We start from the raw sequence: 21,629 nt of genomic DNA, 5'->3' as shown, positions 1-21,629 counted from the left end.
CTGCATCCACTCCATAAAATCACTAACATTAAATCATTCACACTATTTATATTTAAAAAATCTGGGCCAAAACAGTGCACTGGTAACAAAACAAAACACAATTAATGATTAATAAATCAAACTAAACATGCATTGTATTAAAAAATAATTCAAGTTAACAGTTCTGAGAATTGCAAAATATCAACTCAGAATTCTAATTGTCATAATTTTCAAATTTTCATAATTTTCATTTTAAGTCAAAGTTTCAAAAAGTAGTTTCAACTTAAAAAAAATGTTACCCCCGCTGATTTAAATTTTTTAGTTTAGTCAACTTGAAATTTTAAGTTACTTTAAGTTACTAATTTTAAGATGTTAATTTAAGGGACAACTGTATTATTTTAGTTGACTAAACTAAAATTTTAAGCCAGCGGGGGTAACAAATTATTTTAAGTTGAAACAATTTTTTTTACAGTGTAAGAGATATAAACTCTAAAAAAAAAAAAAAAAAGCCTAAATTGTGAAATATAAACAGCTGCAAGAATTGTTTACGGGTTCTCTCATAATAATAATTTTATTCCTCAGAATTGTGAAACAGGCTTCCTTAACATTGAGTGTTGCAATTAATCTAGTGTCTTCTCAAAAACACCTTATATAACTATCTGCAACTAATTATGATTATTAATAAACTACGGTACAAGTTCATCATTTAAAGCATCATAGTTCAAGCTGATTTGCTCTGGATGAGATCTTTAAACAGAAAAAATAAATAAATCCATGGCAAAACATTGCACACACATTATGTTATGGTTTGTTTATTGGAGATATTCTGGGTGTGTCACAACAAAAGCAATACAAAGAACATTCCACAAGCACATTCTCAGACATGATGGGCCATTTCTGTCATGAAGAGAAATAGCACCAGATTGAGCTCTTTATTTGCGAGGTTCTCCCCACACACTGCAACAGTATCACCATGACAAAGACAGTGTCACTGGCAGCACGAACACAAATTCAAGGTTTTGCATCATGTGCCGTGTGCTGAGCAGCCATTTTTGAAGTCTAATATCAGGCTATTGCCTACAGCATCAGTTATGGGTTTGAAATAGAATCTACTTGATGGAAACAGCATCAGTTTTTCAGTTCACATGGAAGTTCTTTGCTCTTGCAGAGATAAGGGAGCCAAGAAGTGGACAGAAACTGGTCCAACCACTCTGAAACAATTTCTATTCAGTGAGATCATACATTAGGGCACCATATCTGTGTGTCTGCTGTCCAGGAAGTGCTATTTTCCACAGGGATGGAACGTCTTTTGGAAGGTAGCATCTCTTCAGATGTTTTTTTCCACACATGCCCTTCTGCTCCCGTTCTTCCCTCCCTCCCACATACACTGTCCACCTTTTTGACTATGACCCTCATCTCAATGGCTGGTCACAGTCCAGGTGGGACCGTATCAGGTGGGTGTGAGCAGGACGAGTCCTCACTGCTGCTTCCGGGACCAGAAACGACCTGCGATGGTACCTAAAGAAAATCCCTGTTTCTTCTGTTGCGCAAGCTCCGAAAGTCTCTGTTCTTCTTCCTGTATGTGCAAAATATTTATGCTGTATTATTAAACACCACTAAGTGAAGTGAAGTGAAGTAAATATGGCATCTGACAAGGAAAAAGAGATGTGATGAGCACCTGTGCAAGCTGCGCTTGTCTTCTTTTGAAGGCTTCAATGGGGTCTTCCTCATGGGCGTAGTTCTCTAGTACTGAACGTACATCCTCCACTCCACTGATGGCTATAGCTATAGAGATCAAATGATTTGTACAAATGAACAGTAATCCAACAACACCAATTTCCCCCGAACTCTTCTCTCACACATGCATACTCACTTTTAAGGAAAGCAGCCAAGTCATAAAGCGTGCGATCCTCGGAGTTGCCATCCCACTTGCGCAGCGCCAGGCCATTGAAAGGCTGTAGACCAAAAGCCTCTCGCTTACAGTCCACCAAAATGACTTTAGAGGAGTCTCTGTTCAAACAAGACACGTCCTGCAGGACAATTAGTGTCATTAGTGAATATCATTTAAGCATAAACACCATATTTACCAACATGAAATATTGCTTATTTGTTAATAACATTTTAACGATTTAAAACATTTAGATAAAAAAACAAACTAAAATTAAGAAAATAAATGGAAATATGAAGTTATACAAATCAAATAATGTAATATTATATTTTTACTTTCTATGTAATCATATTATATGTAACGGTTTCTTTTTTCATTTACAATTTTAGACTTCTATTTATCTGTACAGATGTTTAACAGTGCGGCCTTTTTTTTTAATGTTAGCAACAGCAATGTGATAAAAGCCACTCTAGGCTGTGTGGTACAGTGATTTTACTACGGTTAAATCCCCAAAACACCTTAACCATGGTAAAATCATTGTAACCCTCTGCCTCTTGCAGACTATTGCTTCAGAAGCCCTGCCATCTAGTAAACTAGCTGCAGTCTACTTATCCCAGCTATACATACAAATTGAGGTTAAATGTGACCTTTCTCACCCCTGAACGTTTGTGTGACACTGATGCAAACCATATTTACACCTATGCATTTGTGGAGGGGTGCAAAGACTTAACACCAGCCCATTGGCCCCCGCGCTCAGCAGCTCGCTCACACACAAACACACACTCTCTCCGGGCCAGCTGTCTCAGTGGTGGTCCTACAGAGCAGATGGACAGGGACGCTGCACTCTCTCTATCACCGAGGTCATCAGAATCCCCCTGAGGGACCGAAAAAAAGTTGCGTGTGCGGGAGAGATGGAGGGGCCTCGAAAGGAAAGCCCTCTTGACAGAGGCACACTCCGTAGCATTTACAATAAATTGCCCGCATCTGCCTCCCAATGAGGGACGCCCTGAACCCCACCGGGAGTGAGAGTGTGTGTTTCACTGTATTTGTTATTGAGTGTATGAGCGTGCATGTATAAATAATGAGATTTTTATGGATTATAGCTACACGTGATCTAAATGGAGTCTAAATCGCATTCAAAATGTGAAACCTAATGTTAATTAGTACGTTTATGTAGCTAGTGTGTATTTGTGTGTGTGTGTGACTAGAGCAGTGCATCGCAGCTGGGCGTAAGAGTGTCATGTTGCAGAGTCTCTCCAATTCCCCAGGTAAAACATTGAAGCACGAGCCGGAGGAAGCGTGCCGCTAACTAAATGCACGTGCCACGCTACGCACCTGCCAATCAAAGTCTGCCCCTCCCCCTTTCTGTGTTGGGGGTGGGGAGCAGCAGCATCTACTGGTGTCATATCTGTACCAAACGGTTCACAGAAAGGCTATCTTGGGAAACTGAGCACTGTTGTGTTTTACATAAATAGTCAAGTCACCTTTATTTATATAGCGCTTTTAACAATGCAAATTGTGTCAAAGCAACTGCACAATATCAAAATAGGAAAATAGTGTGTCAATAATGTAAAATGACAAGATTAAACACTCAGTTTAATTTTCATTTAAAGGCATTTCATTATTGAATTCAGTGATGTCATCATCCAGCTCAGTTCAGTTTAAATAGTGTCTTTGCAATCCGGTCGACGATATCGCAAATACCAGGGAACCTTTCCGTCATGCATCACTCAAAGATCAAGTTCATGCTGGCCCATAATGCATTCTGCTGCTTTAGCGTTCACTTTTAGTGTCAGTCTTGCCATGGGCACCATGTTTTTAGTAAGTGCACTAGGCGTTAATTCAGTTCTTTAGAAGACACTTATCTGATTTTGTTTGCTCCTTCCCCCACCCGCTTCTCAGAGCCAGATGGGAGGTGAGGGAGGAGGAGAGGAGGGTGAAGCGGAGTGAAATAAACATGGGTTGGCAGAAGGTGGCTGGAGAGAGAGTGCTGATGGGGTCTGGTGGACAAGGCCAGACAGGCAGTGGTGAAATGTGACCAGAGCGAAGACCTATTGCGCAAATACGCATGCATACACTCATGTCTGCTTGTGTACGATCAGAAGCAGCTGATCACTGATCAAAATCACTGATTATAATGGGAGTGTTTTTAAAGTGCATATACTCGCTCTAGAACGTCAATGTTTTTTGGTAATGTAAATGTTCTTTGCTCGTTTTCTGTAGCTACTTTTTGAATAACTGAGGAAATGTAAGCATTATAATTACTAGCTTGCATTGTTTTTATGAAATTGTTATGTTAAATACAAATTCAGTCATATTAACTTTAGGCTGCTTTTAACCTTGCACTGGAGTTGGTTCACTTTCTGACAATGAAATTAATTAAATAAATTAGAATGATAATATTGTGTATCGGCAATCTCACAGGCTGATGATAGGACGATATGAAAGTTAAGCATATCGCCCAACACTAATACATTACAATACTGTGTAAATTTACTTTGATTAATGACTGATTTTTAATTTTTATTTCAGATTTAGTTTTTTTTAAAGGTAGACAAAGAAGTATAATATCAGACATTTTTCAGTTATCCACTATAAAGTAAACAATTATTTGCATTATCAAAAAAACCAAAAAAAAAAAAGAAAGAAATTTACTCTAACTTGTTTTGGGCTATTACTAGCAAACTTTCTGCAAGCTTAAATGCAATGTTTTAATAATAATATTTTAACAACATGCAATTAAAGAAATGGAGTTAAAATAATTACTTTTCAATGTTTTACACAGTACAACATTCAGTGTTGGTAAGATTTTCTTTTGTTTTTGAAAGATGCCTCATCACCAAGGCTGCATTTATTTGATCAAAACACTCAAGTAAAAACAGTAGTATTGTATAATATTATTACAATTTAAAACATCCGCTTTCTATTCGAATAAGTTTTTAAATGCAATTTATTCCTCTGATGGCAAAGCTGAATTTTCACCATCATTACTCCAGTTTTCATTGTCACATAATCCTTCAGAAATCATTCTAATATGCTGATGCTAGTGATGCAGAACTTTTTTCCAGAGTTATTTAAATAGAAAGTTAAAAATAATAAAATAGAAATCTTTTGTAACATTATAAATGTCTTTACTGTCACTTTAGATCAATTTGATGCTTCCTTTCTGAATAAAAGTATTAATTTCACTCTCAAAAAAAAAAAAAAACTAACTCCAAACGTTGAAGGGTAGTGTATAATGAATAAAATAATATACAATGCAACATGGGGAAGTCGTGGCCTAATGGTTAGAGATTTGGACTCGTAATCCAAAGGTTGCGGGTTCGAGTCTCGGGCCGGCAGGGATTGTAGGCGGGGGGAGTGAATGTCCAGCGCTATCTCCACCCTCAATACCACGACTGAGGTGCCCTTGAGCAAGGCACCGAACCCCCAACTGCTCCCCGGGCGCCGCAGCATAAATGGCTGCCCACTGCTCCGGGTGTGTGTTCACGGTGTGTGTGTGTTCACTGCTGTGTGTGTGCACGTTGGATGGGTTAAATGCAGAGCACGAATTCCGAGTATGGGTCACCATACTTGGCCGTATGTCACGTCACTTTCACTTTCACTGTAATATGATTGTGGATGCTAAAGTTCATTTTAAAACTGAATTTGAATTTGTAAACTGCAATTGTGAATTTGATTTAAAGCATTGTGCACCATTCATAAGCCTAATGAGGAGAAAGCGGACGGCCTAACGAAGAAAAAAGGAGGGGGTAGAAGCTTAATGAGCCCTGAGAAGAGAGACGGGAGGAGGAGGAGAGAAGGAGGGGAAGAAACTGCTATTGTCTTGGGCTGTTGATGAAAAAAAAGAAAAGAAAAAGCACATAGCAGTGGGGAAATCAATGGGTGAACAGAAGGACGGCATGCAGAAGAGACACGGGGGGCATCGCGCCATAATGTTGTCCGGGTCACTCAGGCGAGGGGGCCCACGGGGCGGGATCTTGAGCAATAAGATCAGACTGTACTTTATTACATACACATGGAGGAGCTTTACTCAATGCCATTTGTAAGAAATTAGGAAGTTAGCAAAAACACGTCTATGAATCAGAATTGCAGCATTTTGAGACTTCACAGTTCTATGAATGGGTTTCCACAGAACATGTGCACTTTGATAAAACAAAACTATTAACATCTGTATAAAAAGACATTACAATTTATGATCAAAAGAGCAGCGTCTATTTTGGGGGACATATGGCTCATCTCAAGCACTGTGACTCAAAAGACCCTTGGTCATGTAGGGGTGAAATACCAGACAGCTGAATTTTTTTACGGTAAGTGGCGACACTGTTTACAGGAACAGAGAAGTATCCTAAATACTGAGTGAGTTTGTGCACATCACCAACAAAGCATGATATCGAGAAGCAGATGTACAGACAAGCAGATTGGGTAGTTTACCTTAACATGGTGGCCCTCCATGTAGTGTGTGGCATCTCTGAAGAGCCGGTACATCACGAATCCTTGAGGGTCTATACTGTCAATCAAGGGGTACGCCGTCTGCAATATTGTACGTTCAGGAATTATTTTCATGCACATTATGAAATGTTTTACAATGAGAGATATCATTCATCCAAAAACCAAAAGTTGCTGAACATCTAGGCAATCCATTCTGTAGACGAGTTTGTTTCTCCATTGGAAAAGATTTGAAGAAATTCAGCATTACATCACTTGCTCATGAATGGACGCTCTGTAGTGAATGGATGCCATCAGAATGAGTCCAAACATCTGATAAAAACATCACAATGATCCACAAGTAATCCACACAACTCCAGTCTATCATTTAATGTCTTCTTAAGTGAAAAGCTGCGTGTTTGCAAGAAACAAATCCATAATTAAGTCATTTTAACTTTAAACCATCACTTCTGGCCAAAATACGGCTCCATAATCCATAATACCACTTCCTCTATAGAAAAAGTCCCTGTTGCCCCCTCATAAAAATTCATCATATTTGTTTAGAATTTTTTTGGACTGTTTTCACTTGTAAACAGTGTTTGATTGGAGCATATTTCTCCCCTGATTCAGACAAGAACTTTTTCACTGGAGAAAGCAATAATATGGTTAGAGGACTCATATTTCAGCAATGGTTTGAAGTTAAAAATATCTTGATGGATTAGTTTCTTACAAACAGTTTTTCTACTTCACAAGACACTGATTGAAGAAGTGTAGTTGTGTGGATTACTTGTGGATTATTATTAAGTTTTCTGACGGTACCCATTCACTGCAGAGGATCCATTGGTGAGCAACTGATGTAATGCTGAATTTCTTCAAATCTGTTCCAATGAAGAAAAACTCATCTACAGAACAGATGGTGGATGTAGTGGAATCAAGATATCTAAAATAACTTCTTATATCATATTTAGCCATCAAATACTGTCAAAAGCCTAAATTACAAATGCTAGTTGCTCAAAAATTTGTGAAGCAGCCCATCAAGACAGAAGATGGGCCATTTTTACATTGCTGAAAAGCTGAATTGACATTTCGCATTCATTACAATAAAACAAAACAAAACAGCAGTAGCAGCAGCAAATGGCTCTTCAATCAAAACAAATCTTATTTGCATGACTTTACAAGTGTGCCACACCAACAAAACGACAACAGACATACACAAACACTAGCAGACTAAAGCGGAGCACAAATGTCTCACTGATGGCATCAATTAGGAAACATTATATTTGAGTACAAGACTGTGTGTTTGTAGAATCAACAGATAAGAAGGTGTGCCACTGTATCCAAAATAACATCCATTGAAAGCAGGTTAAATGCTAAGAATGGTTCAAGAAACTTTTCCTTTCAATTGCATTTGAAACAGTGTGTGCAAAAACAAATAACAAGCACTTCACTCTTGCATTATTGTGTTAAATAGGCAGTCCTCACCATGCCCGTCTCTGATGTGAAGATGACTATCTCATAAAGCGGGGCCAGTTGCTGGAACAGGTAATCTATGCCAGGCCTCTTCTTAAAACGCCAGCCTGTAGCCAACTAGAGGGGCAAAGGAGATCCAGAAAACATTACAACACAGTTTAAAAATGTGTATATGTTTATTAGGGCTATCAATAGGATTTAGAATAATATTGTTTAATATTAGTTTTATAGCAGAACAATTTTCATTAAGTATTTATAATATTTATAGGATTATAAATTGTAATTCATCTTTTTTATTTACCATTTTTGTTTTTAACTGGTCAGTTTGCATGTACATTTACATTAGTTTGGGGTCAGTACAATTTCTTGCAAGAAACTAATCCTTAAATAATTATAGCATTTATAATTTTTCAAGGGAGTTCTATTTCTATTAATTAAAGAATCCTGAAAAAATATGTTTCCACAAAAATATTAAGCAGCACAACAGTATTTTTCAGTATTTCTCAATATTGATAATAGTAAGAAATATTGCTTAAACACTAAATCAGCATATTAGAATGATTTCTGAAGAATCATGTGACACTGAAGACTGGAGTAATGATGCTGAATTCAGCTTTGCATTACAGGAATGCATTTCATTTTAAAACATTAAAATAGAAAACTGTTGTTTAAAACTGTAAAAATATTTCACAAAATTACGGTTTTCCTGTATTTTTGAATAAATAAATGCAGCCTTGGTGAACAAGAGACATCTGGAAAAAAAAACAACTTTCTTACTCTAAACTTTTGAATGGTAATGTACGTAATTGCCTTTCAGAATACAGTGCATTTATTTGAATTCATTCAGTTCCTTGTTGAAACAAAGAAAAAAGGAAATAAAATGTAACAGACTTTTGCTATTAGCAGCCCACTGCTAGTCTCCTTATGCCATCTCTGACGTGTTTTGCTCATAGGTGCTTTTTCAGATTTCCAGAGTGTTGCTATTTAATCTCAAACATCTTTAGACGTCCCATCTGGAATGCATTTTTAACAAACAATGTTAAACAGTCTTTCTCAGTCATTTACTGGAAAAACAAGAGCGTGACTATTGCGATCATCAGCCTGTAGAATAAAGACAGAGCAAAGAAGCATTTTTCATGTCAATTGATTGTTAAATGTCTTTAGTAAAGTAAGTTGTATTTTAGCATCAAAGTCAACAATCTCTTCTGTACTGTGAGCTAGAACCCTTTTGTTTAGTTTAGAGTAACAGATACTTTAATTGCACTTTCGTATGCCACTAAACACCTATACCTGAGTATACATGTCAGACAAAACCAAAAATAAGAATACAGTCACAGACAAAGCTTCACTTGAGGTTTAACAAAAATCACTGTGCCGTGCGCCACGGTAACAGTCTGCTGAGGTGTGTCAGGTTACAGGTCGGCTATAATCCACCTGTCACCTGTGTGTGGCCCTTCCCTCACAGCTGGCCAGGTAGAGGGAACAGAGGGGAGGAGGGAGCAGGTAAAGGAGGTGACAGGTGGTTGGCCCAAAACAGCGTTCCAGATGGCCTTATATGATTAACAGAAATTGATAAGGATAAAATGATAGGCTACTAAGGGTTGTTTAATAGTAAATCAAACCGATCAAATTGAGATACTTTATTGTAGTCTGGATCTGAGTGCACAAAAATACACATTATACAGCACTGCACAAAAAGAGTGTATCTACAGAATATACGGGAGCAGGCGCAGCTGTGTTTAGTTTGGAACAGGACAGAGCATGCAATTACGAGCCAAACGCCCACGAAAAGTTTACTAGGCGTTCAATCTAACCAATCTAGGTTTAAGAATCATTTCATGATAGCTCTATGAATATAGTTCTGAGAATGTGAAGTCTATGTCTCACAGCTCAAGGTGGCTCATTGGGACTGGGAGTTGACATGGTCTATGGTGTGAATATTACTAGAAATAATAATAATTTTTTTTCCTCGTATTAATTGTACTTTTAAAAACATATTTCTCGCAAATTAAAGCCCATTAAAATTTAATTAAAGGCAAAATGAGTAAACAAAAAACAAAAAACAAAAAGTAACAAAAATATTAAATTACACTACCATTCCACAGTACAAGTTTTTCAAAGAACTGTCTTATGTTCACCAAGGCTGCATGTATTTGATTAAAAACGCACAACAGCAGTAATATTGTGAAATATTATTATAATTTAACTGTTTTAATGTTAAAGGTAAATGGTAGTGAAAAAAAGTAGAATTTTCAGCATCATTTCCAGTCTTCAGTGTCAGATCCTTCAGAAATAATTTTAATATGGTGATTTGGTATGCAAAAATGTTTCTGATTATTAATGTTGATAGCAGTTGTGTTGCCTAATAGTTTTTAGGAAACCGTGATGCATTTGTCCAGGATTCTTTGAGGAATAGAAAATTCAAAAGAACAGCATTTGCCTAAAACAGGAATCTTCTGTAATACTATAAATGTCTTTCCTGACAATTCTGATGAATATGTTGTATCTGAATAATATATATATTAGGGACGCACTGAATGTTCGGCAACCAAAATTATTTGTCCGAAAATAGCAAAAAAAAAAAAAAAAATCTCTTTCGGTGTGGGCCCAATTAGCCATTTTCTCTCCCCGGTGTCATGTGACTCGTTAGTGTCACAAGGTCTCAGGTGTGAATGGGGAGCAGGTGTGTTAAATTTGGTGTTATCGCTCTCACTCTCTCATACTGGTCACTGGAAGTTCAACATGGCACCTCATGACAAAGAACTCTCTGAGGATCTGAAAAAAAGAATTGTTGCTCTACATAAAGATGGCTTAGGCTATAAGAAGATTGCCAAGACTCTGAAACTGAGCTGCAGCACGGTGGCCAAGACCATACAGCGGTTTAACAGGACAGGTTCCACTCAGAACAGGCCTCGCCACAGTCGACCAAAGAAGTTGAGTGGACGTGCTCAGCGTCATATCCAGAGGTTGTGTTTGGGAAATAGACGTATGAGTGCTGCCAGCATTGCTGCAGAGGTTGAAGGGGTGGGGGGGTCAGCTTGTCAGTGCTCAGACCATACGCCGCACACTGCATCAAATTGGCTTGCATGGCTGTCGTCCCAGAAGGAAGCCTCTTCTAAAGATGGTGCACAATAGGGCTGTATACCTTGGAGAACCTGGCGATACGATACATACCTCGATACACAGGTCACGATTCGATACGTACCTCGATACAGAGCTGTCTCGATACGATTTGATACAATGTGACACGATTCGATACGATTCAATAAAAATACATGGGCCAGAGCCAATTATTTAATGCTGAACACATTTACTCAACAAACAGAACTCTGCATTTTTCTTCAATTTATTGAAGACAAAAGTGCATTATAACAAAGTGCATTTTGCTTAAATATTTGCAACTTTAAGTGCTCTGATTAATTGTACACAAATTGTATTAATCTGGAAATTACCACAAGTCAACATTTAACTTTCCAAGGGTACAGTCTGAGCTCACACAAGCACAAAATCTTCTTCTTATTATTCTTTTCTTATTAAATCTTCTTATAATTCTTTTTTGTGACACCATGTACTGCCATAACATATTTCACTATGAAATCACTTAAATGCTACATCTTGCTTTAACATTTTCCATGAGTTTTTTTGAAACTCGCGGGCGCCGCTGCGCCCCCTAATGGCTGGGCGGAGTATCGATACTAAGGGCTAGAATATCGATACTATATATATATATACTATATATATACTATATCGATCTTTTTTTATTATATCGGTATGTATCTAAGAATCGATATTTTGAGCACACCCCTAGTGCACAAGAAAGCCCGCAAACAGTTTGCTGAAGACAAGCAGACTAAGGACATGGATTACTGGAACCATATCCTGTGGTCTGATGAGACCAAGATAAACTTATTTGGTTCAGATGGTGTCAAGCGTGTGTGGCGGCAACCAGGTGAGGAGTACTACAAAGACAAGTTTGTCTTGCCTACAGTCAAGCATGGTGGTGGGAGTGTCATGGTGTGGGAGTGTCATGGTGTCACTGGGGAGCTACAGTTCATTGAGGGAACCATGAATGCCAACATGTACTGTGACGTACTGAAGCAGAGCATGATCCCCTCCCTTCGGAGACTGGGCCGCAGGGCAGTATTCCAACATGATAACAACCCCAAACACACCTCCAAGACGACCACTGCCTTGCTAAAGAAGTTGAGGGTAAAGGTGATAGACTGGCCAAGCATGTCTCCAGACCTAAACCCAATTGAGCATCTGTGGGGCATCCTCAAACGGAAGATAGAGGAGCGCAAGGTCTCTAACATCCACCAGCTCCGTGATGTCCTCATGGAGGAGTGGAAGAGGACTCCAGTGGCAACCTGTGAAGCTCTGGTGAACTCCATGCCCAAGAGGGTTAAGGCAGTGCTGGAAAATAATGGTGGCCACACAAAATATTGACACTTTGGACCCAATTTGGACATTTTCACTTAGGGGTGTACTCACTCTTGTGGCCAGCGGTTTAGACAATGGCTGTGTGAGGGGACAGCAAATTTACACTGTAATACAAGCTGCACACTCACTACTTTACATTGTTGCAAAGTGTCATTTCTTCAGTGTTGTCACATGAAAAGATATAATAAAATATTTACAAAAATTTGAGGGGTGTACTCACTTCTGTGAGATACTGTGTGTATGTATACACACACACACACCCCTTTTTGAAAATTTTAAACAGTAGTGTGCATTAGTCTTTCCTCATTCCTTAAATGCAGGTTCTCTCATTGTTATTTTAATTGAGCTGACACCTACCGACCACTCTGGATGGAGGAGGACGTCAGTGAGCTCCAGCACTAGAGTGTATGGAGGCTGGTAGTAGGGTTCTCGCAGAGGGTCTGGAAGAAGCTTTGGGCTTGTGGGCTCGATGATCATCTACAGAGAAGCAGAAAGAAAACATTTTTTTTTTCTCAGATTCTTTCCTATGCAGATATAGATTGGGAATATTTTCAGTATACTCTAACCTGTCTGTAATCTTTGAAATATTTAAAAGTTCTTCTGAGCTGCTGGATGACAGGAACATCTAGAGGACAGAAATCATACACTGGTAAAGTCAGAAGAATAAAATATTCATGTTTATTTTAGCTCCTCAAATGCCTTCAACTTACTAGGGCTGGGTAAAAAAAAAATATTGATTTCTCGATTTTAATCTATTCTCATTTTCACAAAGTGATATCTTTTCTTAAATCTGAAGAATCATTAGTCTAGCTTGTTTTCAGTTAATGAACGGAAAATTGTAGCGCGCCTCCAGTCCAAATAAATAGCAAGTAGCATTATGCCCTATTTTTGATATGAAACAAATAATAAATTATAAATTGATATTAAATTTTTCATTTTATTACTATATTCAAACAATAAATACCATTTTGACACTGTTTAATGTGGAGTGACAGATTGCTGTAGCACCTCAGTTCAAAAGCGGCAGCGCGAAGCTCACGTGAACTGATCATGTCCTCCGCTTTAGTTACTGCATGAAAATAATGTGAATGAACGTCCGAAGGTATGTTAAAAGAAAGAGTACAATTTACCAAAATCCGTATCCTATCTCATGCAATGACTTAATCAGTGTTTCGACCGCGGAAACATGTCAATATATCAGCTTGCAAACAATGTCACGCAACTTCACATATACCTCAGAAAAAAACATTCGGTGACCATAAACCCGCTAGACAGCTAGAGAAATTAACTATGGAGAGGAGCATTTTGCTAAATATATGCACTATATAATATATTCATTATATTTTTTGTACTGTTCTTCATTGTCTAATTCAATAAAGTTTTTTTGACAGCTACCATTTAAATGTTTATATTGCAAAAATGAATTGGAAGAGAAATATAATTAATTGTAACTATTACAACCCGAATTGTTGGGACGTTTTTAAATTTGAATAAAATGAAAACTAAAAGAATTTCAAATCACATGAGCCAATATTTTATTCACAATAGAACATAGATAATAGTCTGATCATAGAACACTTTTCCACTTTGAAACAGTCCATTTTAAATGAGCCTTTGCCCACAGGACATGACAGCACTTCTGGACCATGTTCACATATTGCTTGTTTTTGTATGATAGAGCTTTAGATGGCACAGCGGATTGTGTTTACCGACAGTGGTTTCTGGAAGTATTCCTGGGCCCATTCAGTAATGTCAATGACAGAATCATGCCGATGAGTGATGCAGTGTCGTCTGAGGGCCCGAAGACCATGGGCATCCAACAAAAGGTCTTCCACCTTGTCCCTTACGCACAGAGATTTATCCAGTTTCTCTGAATCTTTTGATGATGTTATGCACTGTAGATGATGAGATTTGCAAAGTCTTTGCAATTTGACGTTGAGGAACATTGTTTTTAAAGTATTCCACAATCTTTTAACGCACTCTTTCACAGATTGGAGAGCCTCTGCCCATCTTTACTTCTGAGAGACTCTGCCACTCTAAGACATCCCTTTTACAGCTAATCGTGTTACAGACCTGATGTCAATTAACTTCATTAGATGTTCTCCTAGCTGAATCTTTTCAAAATTTCTTGCTTTTTCAGTCCATTGTTGCCCCCGTGCCAACTTTTTTGAGACCTGTAGCTAAATTTGAAATGAGCTCATTTAGTGGATAAGTGTAACATTTCTCAGTTTAAACATTTGTTATGTTCTCTATATTCTATTGTAAATAAAATACTGGCTCATGTGATTTGAAAGTCTTTTAGTTTTCATTTTATTCAAATTTAAAAAAACGTCCCAACATTTCCGGAATTCGGGTTGTATTATAAAAAACTTAATTGAGTGCAATATAACCATTTGTATACAAATCAGTTAATTTGCATGCATATTTTACAGCATTAGTTGCAACACTTTTTCCTTGAGGAAATTTTATGTACCGTAGCGGATATCCAAAATCGATATTGAATTGAATCGGAAATTGAATCGAAAGCTTGACAATCAGAATCGAATCATGAAATGTGTCAAAACCCAGCCCTACAACTTACTGTATAAAATGCAAAAATGTCAAGTCGTTTTAAACCATTTATAGGTTATTGATATTACAGCCCCACATCCAACAATGGCCACTTCAAGACAATTTACTACATCCCCACATCATTCAAACTAAAGTTATTAGCCCCATTTCATGGCCTCAGCTCCCTCCAGTCGCCACATGCCATATGTCACCTCAAGCAGCAGAAAGGACAGATAAAGTGGCAGCACACAGGTTCCACACGGTTCGCTGTGCGTCTGTTAAGGCAGCCAGCCTGCCAAGGGGCCCTTGTCAACAACATCAGAGCACGAGGAAGGAGGCTGATTGGGAGACATCGGGGGAGGGACGATATAAACTGCTTAAACACCCTCTCCTCCGGCCACTCAAGCCCTTTCCCTCCTTTTCTCCCCTGTTTGATTAGTTCGGAGGGGGAGTGTTTGCACTCTGTGAGGGAGTATGTGCCTGTGGGCAGCCTCCATTGGAATAAGCTTTCCCTTGAGACTAATGAGTGAGACAAGATGGACGTCTTGTCATCATACTCATGTTGAAGGGAGATAGTGGTGGTGTGTTAGTAGGTGCCATATATATGGCATTAGCAACACAGATTTGTTTCTATAAAGTAATTGATTTATGAAGCAAACCTGAAGCTGTGTTAGACAAAAACAACTGTTGAACAACAAATAGTTCTTCAAAAACGTTATCACTTCCTCACCCACATATTGTTCTAAAGACACTCTTGCTTTGAGGAACCCAAAATAAAAATATTCAAACCACCATAGCAGTGGTCCATGCATGATATTTAAAGTCTTCTGAAGCCATATGATGGCTTTGTTATAACATCACATATTTGTAGAGCAAAGTTTGGGGTTGGTAAAATCTTTTAACTGGTTTCTGGTATGCTCAACAAGGCTGCATTTATTTGATTAAAAACAGAATTATTGTGAAATATTAATACAACTTAAAAATAAGAGTTTTCTATATGAATATATTTTAAAATGTAATTTATTCCTGTGATGGCAAAGCTGAATTTTCAGTATTATCAACAGTTGTGCTGCTTAATGTTTGTGGAAACTGATACATTAGAATTTTTTTCAGGATTAGTTGATGAACAACAAAAAAGGTAAAAGGTACAAAAAAGTTTATTTGACTATCTTTTCTGTCATTTTTGATTAAAAAAAAAAAAAAAAAAAAAAAAAAAAAAATATATATATATATTTGAATGGTAGTGTAGAGTAACCATTTCTTTTACTTTTTGTATGATTCTGGAAAAAGTTTATTCCTCTTCACACTCCATCCAAACTGGCACATATGTCAGTCCTTCCTTCTCCACTAGACCAAGATCAATACAAAGGGTGAACAGTTGCAGAAACCGTTACCAAGACTGATTCAAGACGACACCGGAAAAGCGCAGAACAACTGGGTGCACTTTGAAGAGTCTCTTGTGCTAAACTTGTTTGTCAGTGTAAATGCGAGGAGTCCCATTGTTGCTTCACAGAGGGTCTGCGGCTCTCTGGAGGGATGCCCATTGAGTCTAAGGCAAGGAGTGAGGGAGAGGAAGATCGATGGCTAGGCCTCTGGACACAACAAAGGCCTCCTTTAATCCTGCACTGGGTTAGCATATGCTTCGCTAGTTTGCCAAAGGCCATTACTCAATTGCCTTTCTTCCATCCCTTTCTTTGGGAGCCTCTTACTTTTTTCCTCCCTGTCAATCGCTCCTTTCTCCATCCGTGAAAAGTGGTCTTTAGGTGCAGCCCCTCTCTCCCTGCTGTCATATGGGGATCTAACTGTCCTGTGGATAGAGTACCAAGCCTATGCTTGTGTCTTCTTGGGTCATCTACAGCTCGCCATTTGTTTGATTTGAGTATTGGAGGCTTTTTGTGCTTGAGGACGAAATAACATTTCTGACCCACTAACCTATTCCTCCCTACAACCACACAGGACAACTCTACAGTCTACCTGGAACTTATAAGAGTAATGTTAGATGTTTAAACCTGAAGAGAAACATTTTAAATTTTCACTTAAAATATGAATTCATTAAAGGTATATGAAAAAATTGTTGAACATACAGTAATTTTTTTAAAGAAACTGATACTTTTATTAAACAAGGATGCATTAAATTGATAAATAGTCACAGTAAACATTTATTATTTTACAGATTGTAACTATTTCTGTTTCAAATAAATTGTGTTCATTTAAAAATTTACCACGGTTTCCACAATATATTAAGCAGCACAACTATTGTCAACATTGATAATAACAATAAATAATGCATTAGAATGATTTCTGAAAGATCATGTGATGCTAAAGACTGGAATAATGATTGCTAAAAATTCAGCTCTGCATCATAGGTATAAATTACATTTTAAAGGGATAGTTCACCAAAAAAATGTCAATTCTGTCGTTAGTGACTCACCCTCCTGTTGTTCCAAACCTGTAAGACCTTCGTTCATCTTCGGAACACAAATTAAGATATTTTTGATGAAATCCGAGAGCTCTCTGATCCTCCCATAGACAGCAAGGTTCCTTACACGATCAAGGCTCAAAAACGCAGTAAGGAGATCGTTAAAATAATCCATGTGACATCAGTGGTTCAACTGTAATTTTATGAAGCTACAAGAATACTTTTTGCAAAGGAAACAAAAATAACGACTTTATTCAACAAATTGTCTCCTCCGCGTCACCCTGGTGCCATTTTAGAGAGTATCACATACGTAAACAACGTATGCTGTTGTGTGTCAGCAGCACAATACGCGGATACACTGTTTACGCTTTGATCTGAAAGTAAACAACGTATCCGCGCACATACGTTGTTTACATATGTGATACTCCAAAATGGCACTATAGGGTGATGCGGAGGAGATTAATTGTTGAATAAAGTCGTTATTTTTGTTTTCTCTGCGCACAAAAAGTATTCTCGTAGCTTCGTAAAATTATGGTTGAACCACTGATGTCACATGGACTATTTTAACGATCTCCTTGCTACGTTTCTGAGCCTTGATCGTGTAAGGAACCTTGCTGTCTATGGGAGGATCAGAGAGCTCTCGGCTTTCATCAAAAATATCTTAATTTGTGTTCCGAAGATGAACGAAGGTCTTACAGGTTTGGAACGACATGATGGTGAGAAATTGATGACAGAATTTTCATTTTTGGGTGAACCATCCCTTTAACATACATTCAAATAGAAAAGTTATGTTAAATTGTAAATTGTAATTGTAACAATATTTCACAATATTACTAATTGTCCTGTATTTCTGATCAAATAAACACAGCCTTGGTGAGCATAAGTTTTTATAATTATTCCAACTATATGAGAATAGTCATACCACAACTATAACGATAGCAACACAGAGGTACAATATTGTTTAAATAAATTCCAGCATGATTTTTTTCTAGCAGATTAATGATAAAAACATTGACATTATCGCCTATTGGTGTGGACGCTAATATAGTTATTCTTAAAGATGTGAACAGGCTGTAAGATTGCACACCTTTTTTTTTTTTTGAGTTTTCAGGCTTATGAGATCCATGCCTAGCACACTAAAAAGGGATTACAGAGATAACCGAATAAGCCCAATGCCTTCAAGGGAAAGTGAGCTTTCACACCTGAGTATTACACAGCCCTCCCTTTTATTTCCTGATTATTGTTGTTGCTATCGGTTGGTGATGAAATCTTTGTGTTTAAGCTCAAGCAAATCAACCCCTCCTCCTGACACATTTGAATCCACGCAGTATCACAGCAAACAAGACTACACTTGTTCTTCAAAGATCAGACCCAGTTGATGGGTGAACCGGTCGTTATATTTCACTTCATTCATTACACCAGTGACACAAGTACGAAACCATGCGGTTTCTAAAGTTTTAAACAAACAGACACAAATAATTATTTGTAGTCTTGGTGATGTGATCTAATAAAAACGACAGTTTGTGACTCCATAAATTAGATCACTGGCCAGTTGCCATTTCGTACAAATTGAGAGATGCAGGTTTTGATAGGGGGCGGGTTGGCGCAGGATGTGCATATAAGTGTCTTCCATTGAATGCCGTCACTTGGCAAGGCAGAAAAGTTTTTTTTGGAGGCACGCCTGTTTGCCTCGTCTCCTCTCCCTGAGGACGGCGTCTATCAAGGGTCCATTCTTCATCCCCACACTGCCCTTCTGCTGTGTTAGGGAGGGTAAGCATGGGCCCAGGATGCAGAAAACCTGCTTCTCCACTCCCTTGAGGGAGTAGGCGTTTCACCTCGTTCCCTAAAGTAATCATGGCCCTTCGTTATGGCATTAAAAGCTATAAGAGCTTTAGTGTTGGACAGCAGCACTTTGGGCTCAAAGGTAATAAATCGAGGTCGGGGGGGGGGGCACTTCAGGGAATGCGTGGAATTAATTACGTAATTATGATAAGAGTGTGCGATCACAGAGGAAGTGAAAGCAGCTTGCTATCTCAACTGACATCAGCAGTGAATGAAAAGCGCAGGTGGTCTGCATTTACCGCTGTTAAGTGGCGTCTCCACCTTTACTCTATTAATAATGTAATGCTCTGAAGATGGCATATCTGTACTCGATTGATGCTTTAAATATAAATATAAAAATGGTTCAGTCAAATAACCACATAAAAATCACTATAAAACCCAAGGTCCACAAACAGAATGCCAAACTTAAAGAAACAGTACACCTTAAAAAATAAAATAAAATACAATTATTATTTACTCACCCTTATTTAGTTTCAAACTTGTATGACTTTTGTCTGTTAAATTCTGAGGAATAAACCCTAGTTTGCGGTAAGTTTTTTTTTTACAAAAGAAATTAATAATTTTATTCAGCAAAGATGCATTTAATTCATAAAAAGTGACAAAAACATTTATAATGCTGTGATTGACATCAATTTAAAATCAATGTGGTTCTTCTGAACTTTTGAAATATCAAAGAAAAAGATGCGTCTCAGTTTCCACTAAAATATTAAGCAGCACAACTGTTTTTAACATAGAAAATAAAAATAAATGTTTCTTGAGCAGCAAATCAGCATATTAGAATGATTTCTGAAGAATCATGTGACACTAAAGACTGGAGTAATGATGCTGAAAATGCAGCTTTGCGTCACACAAATACATTACATTCTAAAGTATATCAAAAATCTGTTGTTTTTATCTGTAATAATATTTAACAATATTACTGTTTTTACTATAGAGACTTCTAGAAGACACTTTCAAAAACCTTAAAAAAATCTTACTGACCACAAATTTAAAAGTAGTGAAGCTCAGAGTTTCATGCTCCAAAATGAACAAAAAAACCCAAAAAACAACTGATGTCAAATGTAAAATGTACGTGTTAAAAAAATGGACATTCTTTAAAAATTCACAATGTGCGTTTTACAGGTCACAGAAAGTCATACAGATCTGGAACAACATAGCGGTTAATAAATGGTGACTGAATTTCTATTTTTGTGTGAACTATCCCATTAAAACTGAAAAAAGAGATACAAGCCTCATAATTCAACAACCCACAATTAAGAGTCAATGCAGCGTGAATGAATGCAGTGAAACAACTGCCAATGTGATCTGGCACATGCGCCGCATGCCACTGGTTAAGGGCCAATCCGGGTGTGTGAGAGATTGATGCTTGCAGGGGTCATGTGCAGGGGCTCGGCCCCATGAAGCATTTGATTGTGAAATGGGCTGACACCCGCTGGCACTGGGTAAAAGGTGCTGCATGGCACCAGAAATCCATCATGTGCCATGCTAACCTGACAGGTGAACAAACACACAACAAGCAGGCCAGAAGGGTCCTCATCTGCTAAAAAGGCCGTGTAATGTGGCTAACAATATTCTGCTTTCAAAAGGAGGGGGAATTACAGCATTTTGCGCTTGTAGACTGAAGGTCTACAATAAATAATAATGAGAGTTCTCTACTTTATTTTTGTCCAGCCAACTTCCTCCTGAGCTTTGAGGAATGCTTTCAGTGCATTTAAACACACTTAAAGTGAAACTAAACTGTCTTATCAATTAGATGAAAATCTGTATGTAGGAATAAAATGCCCACCACAACAGGCCCTCAGCTTGGGTTATTACGTTAAGGTTACTTTTTAATACAGTGTGAAAAGCCTTTGTAAGCGCATGAAATGTCCAAACCATTTCATAACAGCCTCAGGGCCTGATGTGTTCAGATAAAGGGAGGACTTACCATTATCAAACTCATCTGGAATCTGAAAAAAAAGAAAACAGAGAGGTGAGACACAAGTAGACATTGTTTTCAATGCACACTGGCACATCAAGTCATCACATGTGGGTACGAGGAGAGTGCTTGCATACAAACTAGAAATACAACAAATTAATAGTAAAAGGTTTGATAAAACTCCTTCGATTCTTTTTTTAGACTGACAGGTTATTTTATTTTACATTTTCCTTTTTAGTTAACATTTTAGTCATTTTGATTTGCATTATTTTACTAGTTTCTTAAGCTTATTTTTGTTTTATATTATATATTCATTTTTATTTCAGTTTTAATTATTTTAGTACATCATGTTATACTAAATGAAAATGACAAATGTTGCTTTGGCAGCTAGCTAAAAAGTTCAAATAAGTTTATTAAGTTAATGTTTAGTTGAAGTTTCAGTTTAGTTACCTATAAAACTTTATATATATTATATGTATAATACATTTATTCTATAATACTACTGAACATGGCACATCAGGCACAGTTAAAATACCTTTTGGCATAGTACTGTCAGAGATTAAATGTAAACATACATAGTTCTTTAGTCTTTTAACAGCAATTCACATTAGTCCACCAATAGGTGCCAAACCAATTAATATTCAGCTGCATCTGTGAGCAGGTTCTGCCCCTCATGGGGTTCAGGACCCCACATG

The 21,629-nt window shown here is 37.6% G+C and overlaps 1 protein-coding gene across 1 annotated transcript in view; it reads right to left on the bottom strand.

The window, feature by feature from the left end:
- Positions 1–766: 766 nt before the first annotated feature.
- Positions 767–21,629, bottom strand: part of LOC306854115 (mitochondrial import inner membrane translocase subunit TIM50) — a 32,877-nt gene continuing 12,014 nt past the window's right edge. The window contains exons 4-11 of the mRNA XM_079391946.1: positions 20,944–20,965; positions 12,772–12,830; positions 12,563–12,682; positions 7,778–7,882; positions 6,302–6,400; positions 1,853–2,009; positions 1,658–1,764; positions 767–1,555 (exon numbers count right to left, since the gene is read on the bottom strand). Of these exons, the coding sequence (XP_079248072.1) occupies positions 1,457–1,555; positions 1,658–1,764; positions 1,853–2,009; positions 6,302–6,400; positions 7,778–7,882; positions 12,563–12,682; positions 12,772–12,830; positions 20,944–20,965 (768 nt within the window). The 3' untranslated portion in view covers positions 767–1,456. The remainder of the gene's footprint in view (positions 1,556–1,657; positions 1,765–1,852; positions 2,010–6,301; positions 6,401–7,777; positions 7,883–12,562; positions 12,683–12,771; positions 12,831–20,943; positions 20,966–21,629) is intronic.

The sequence above is a fragment of the Barbus barbus genome (genome assembly GCF_936440315.1).
Source record: "Barbus barbus genome assembly, chromosome: 34".
Taxonomy (NCBI): domain Eukaryota; kingdom Metazoa; phylum Chordata; class Actinopteri; order Cypriniformes; family Cyprinidae; genus Barbus; species Barbus barbus.
Note: the sequence above shows the minus strand (reverse complement) of the source record. Positions and strands in the feature narration are given on the sequence as shown.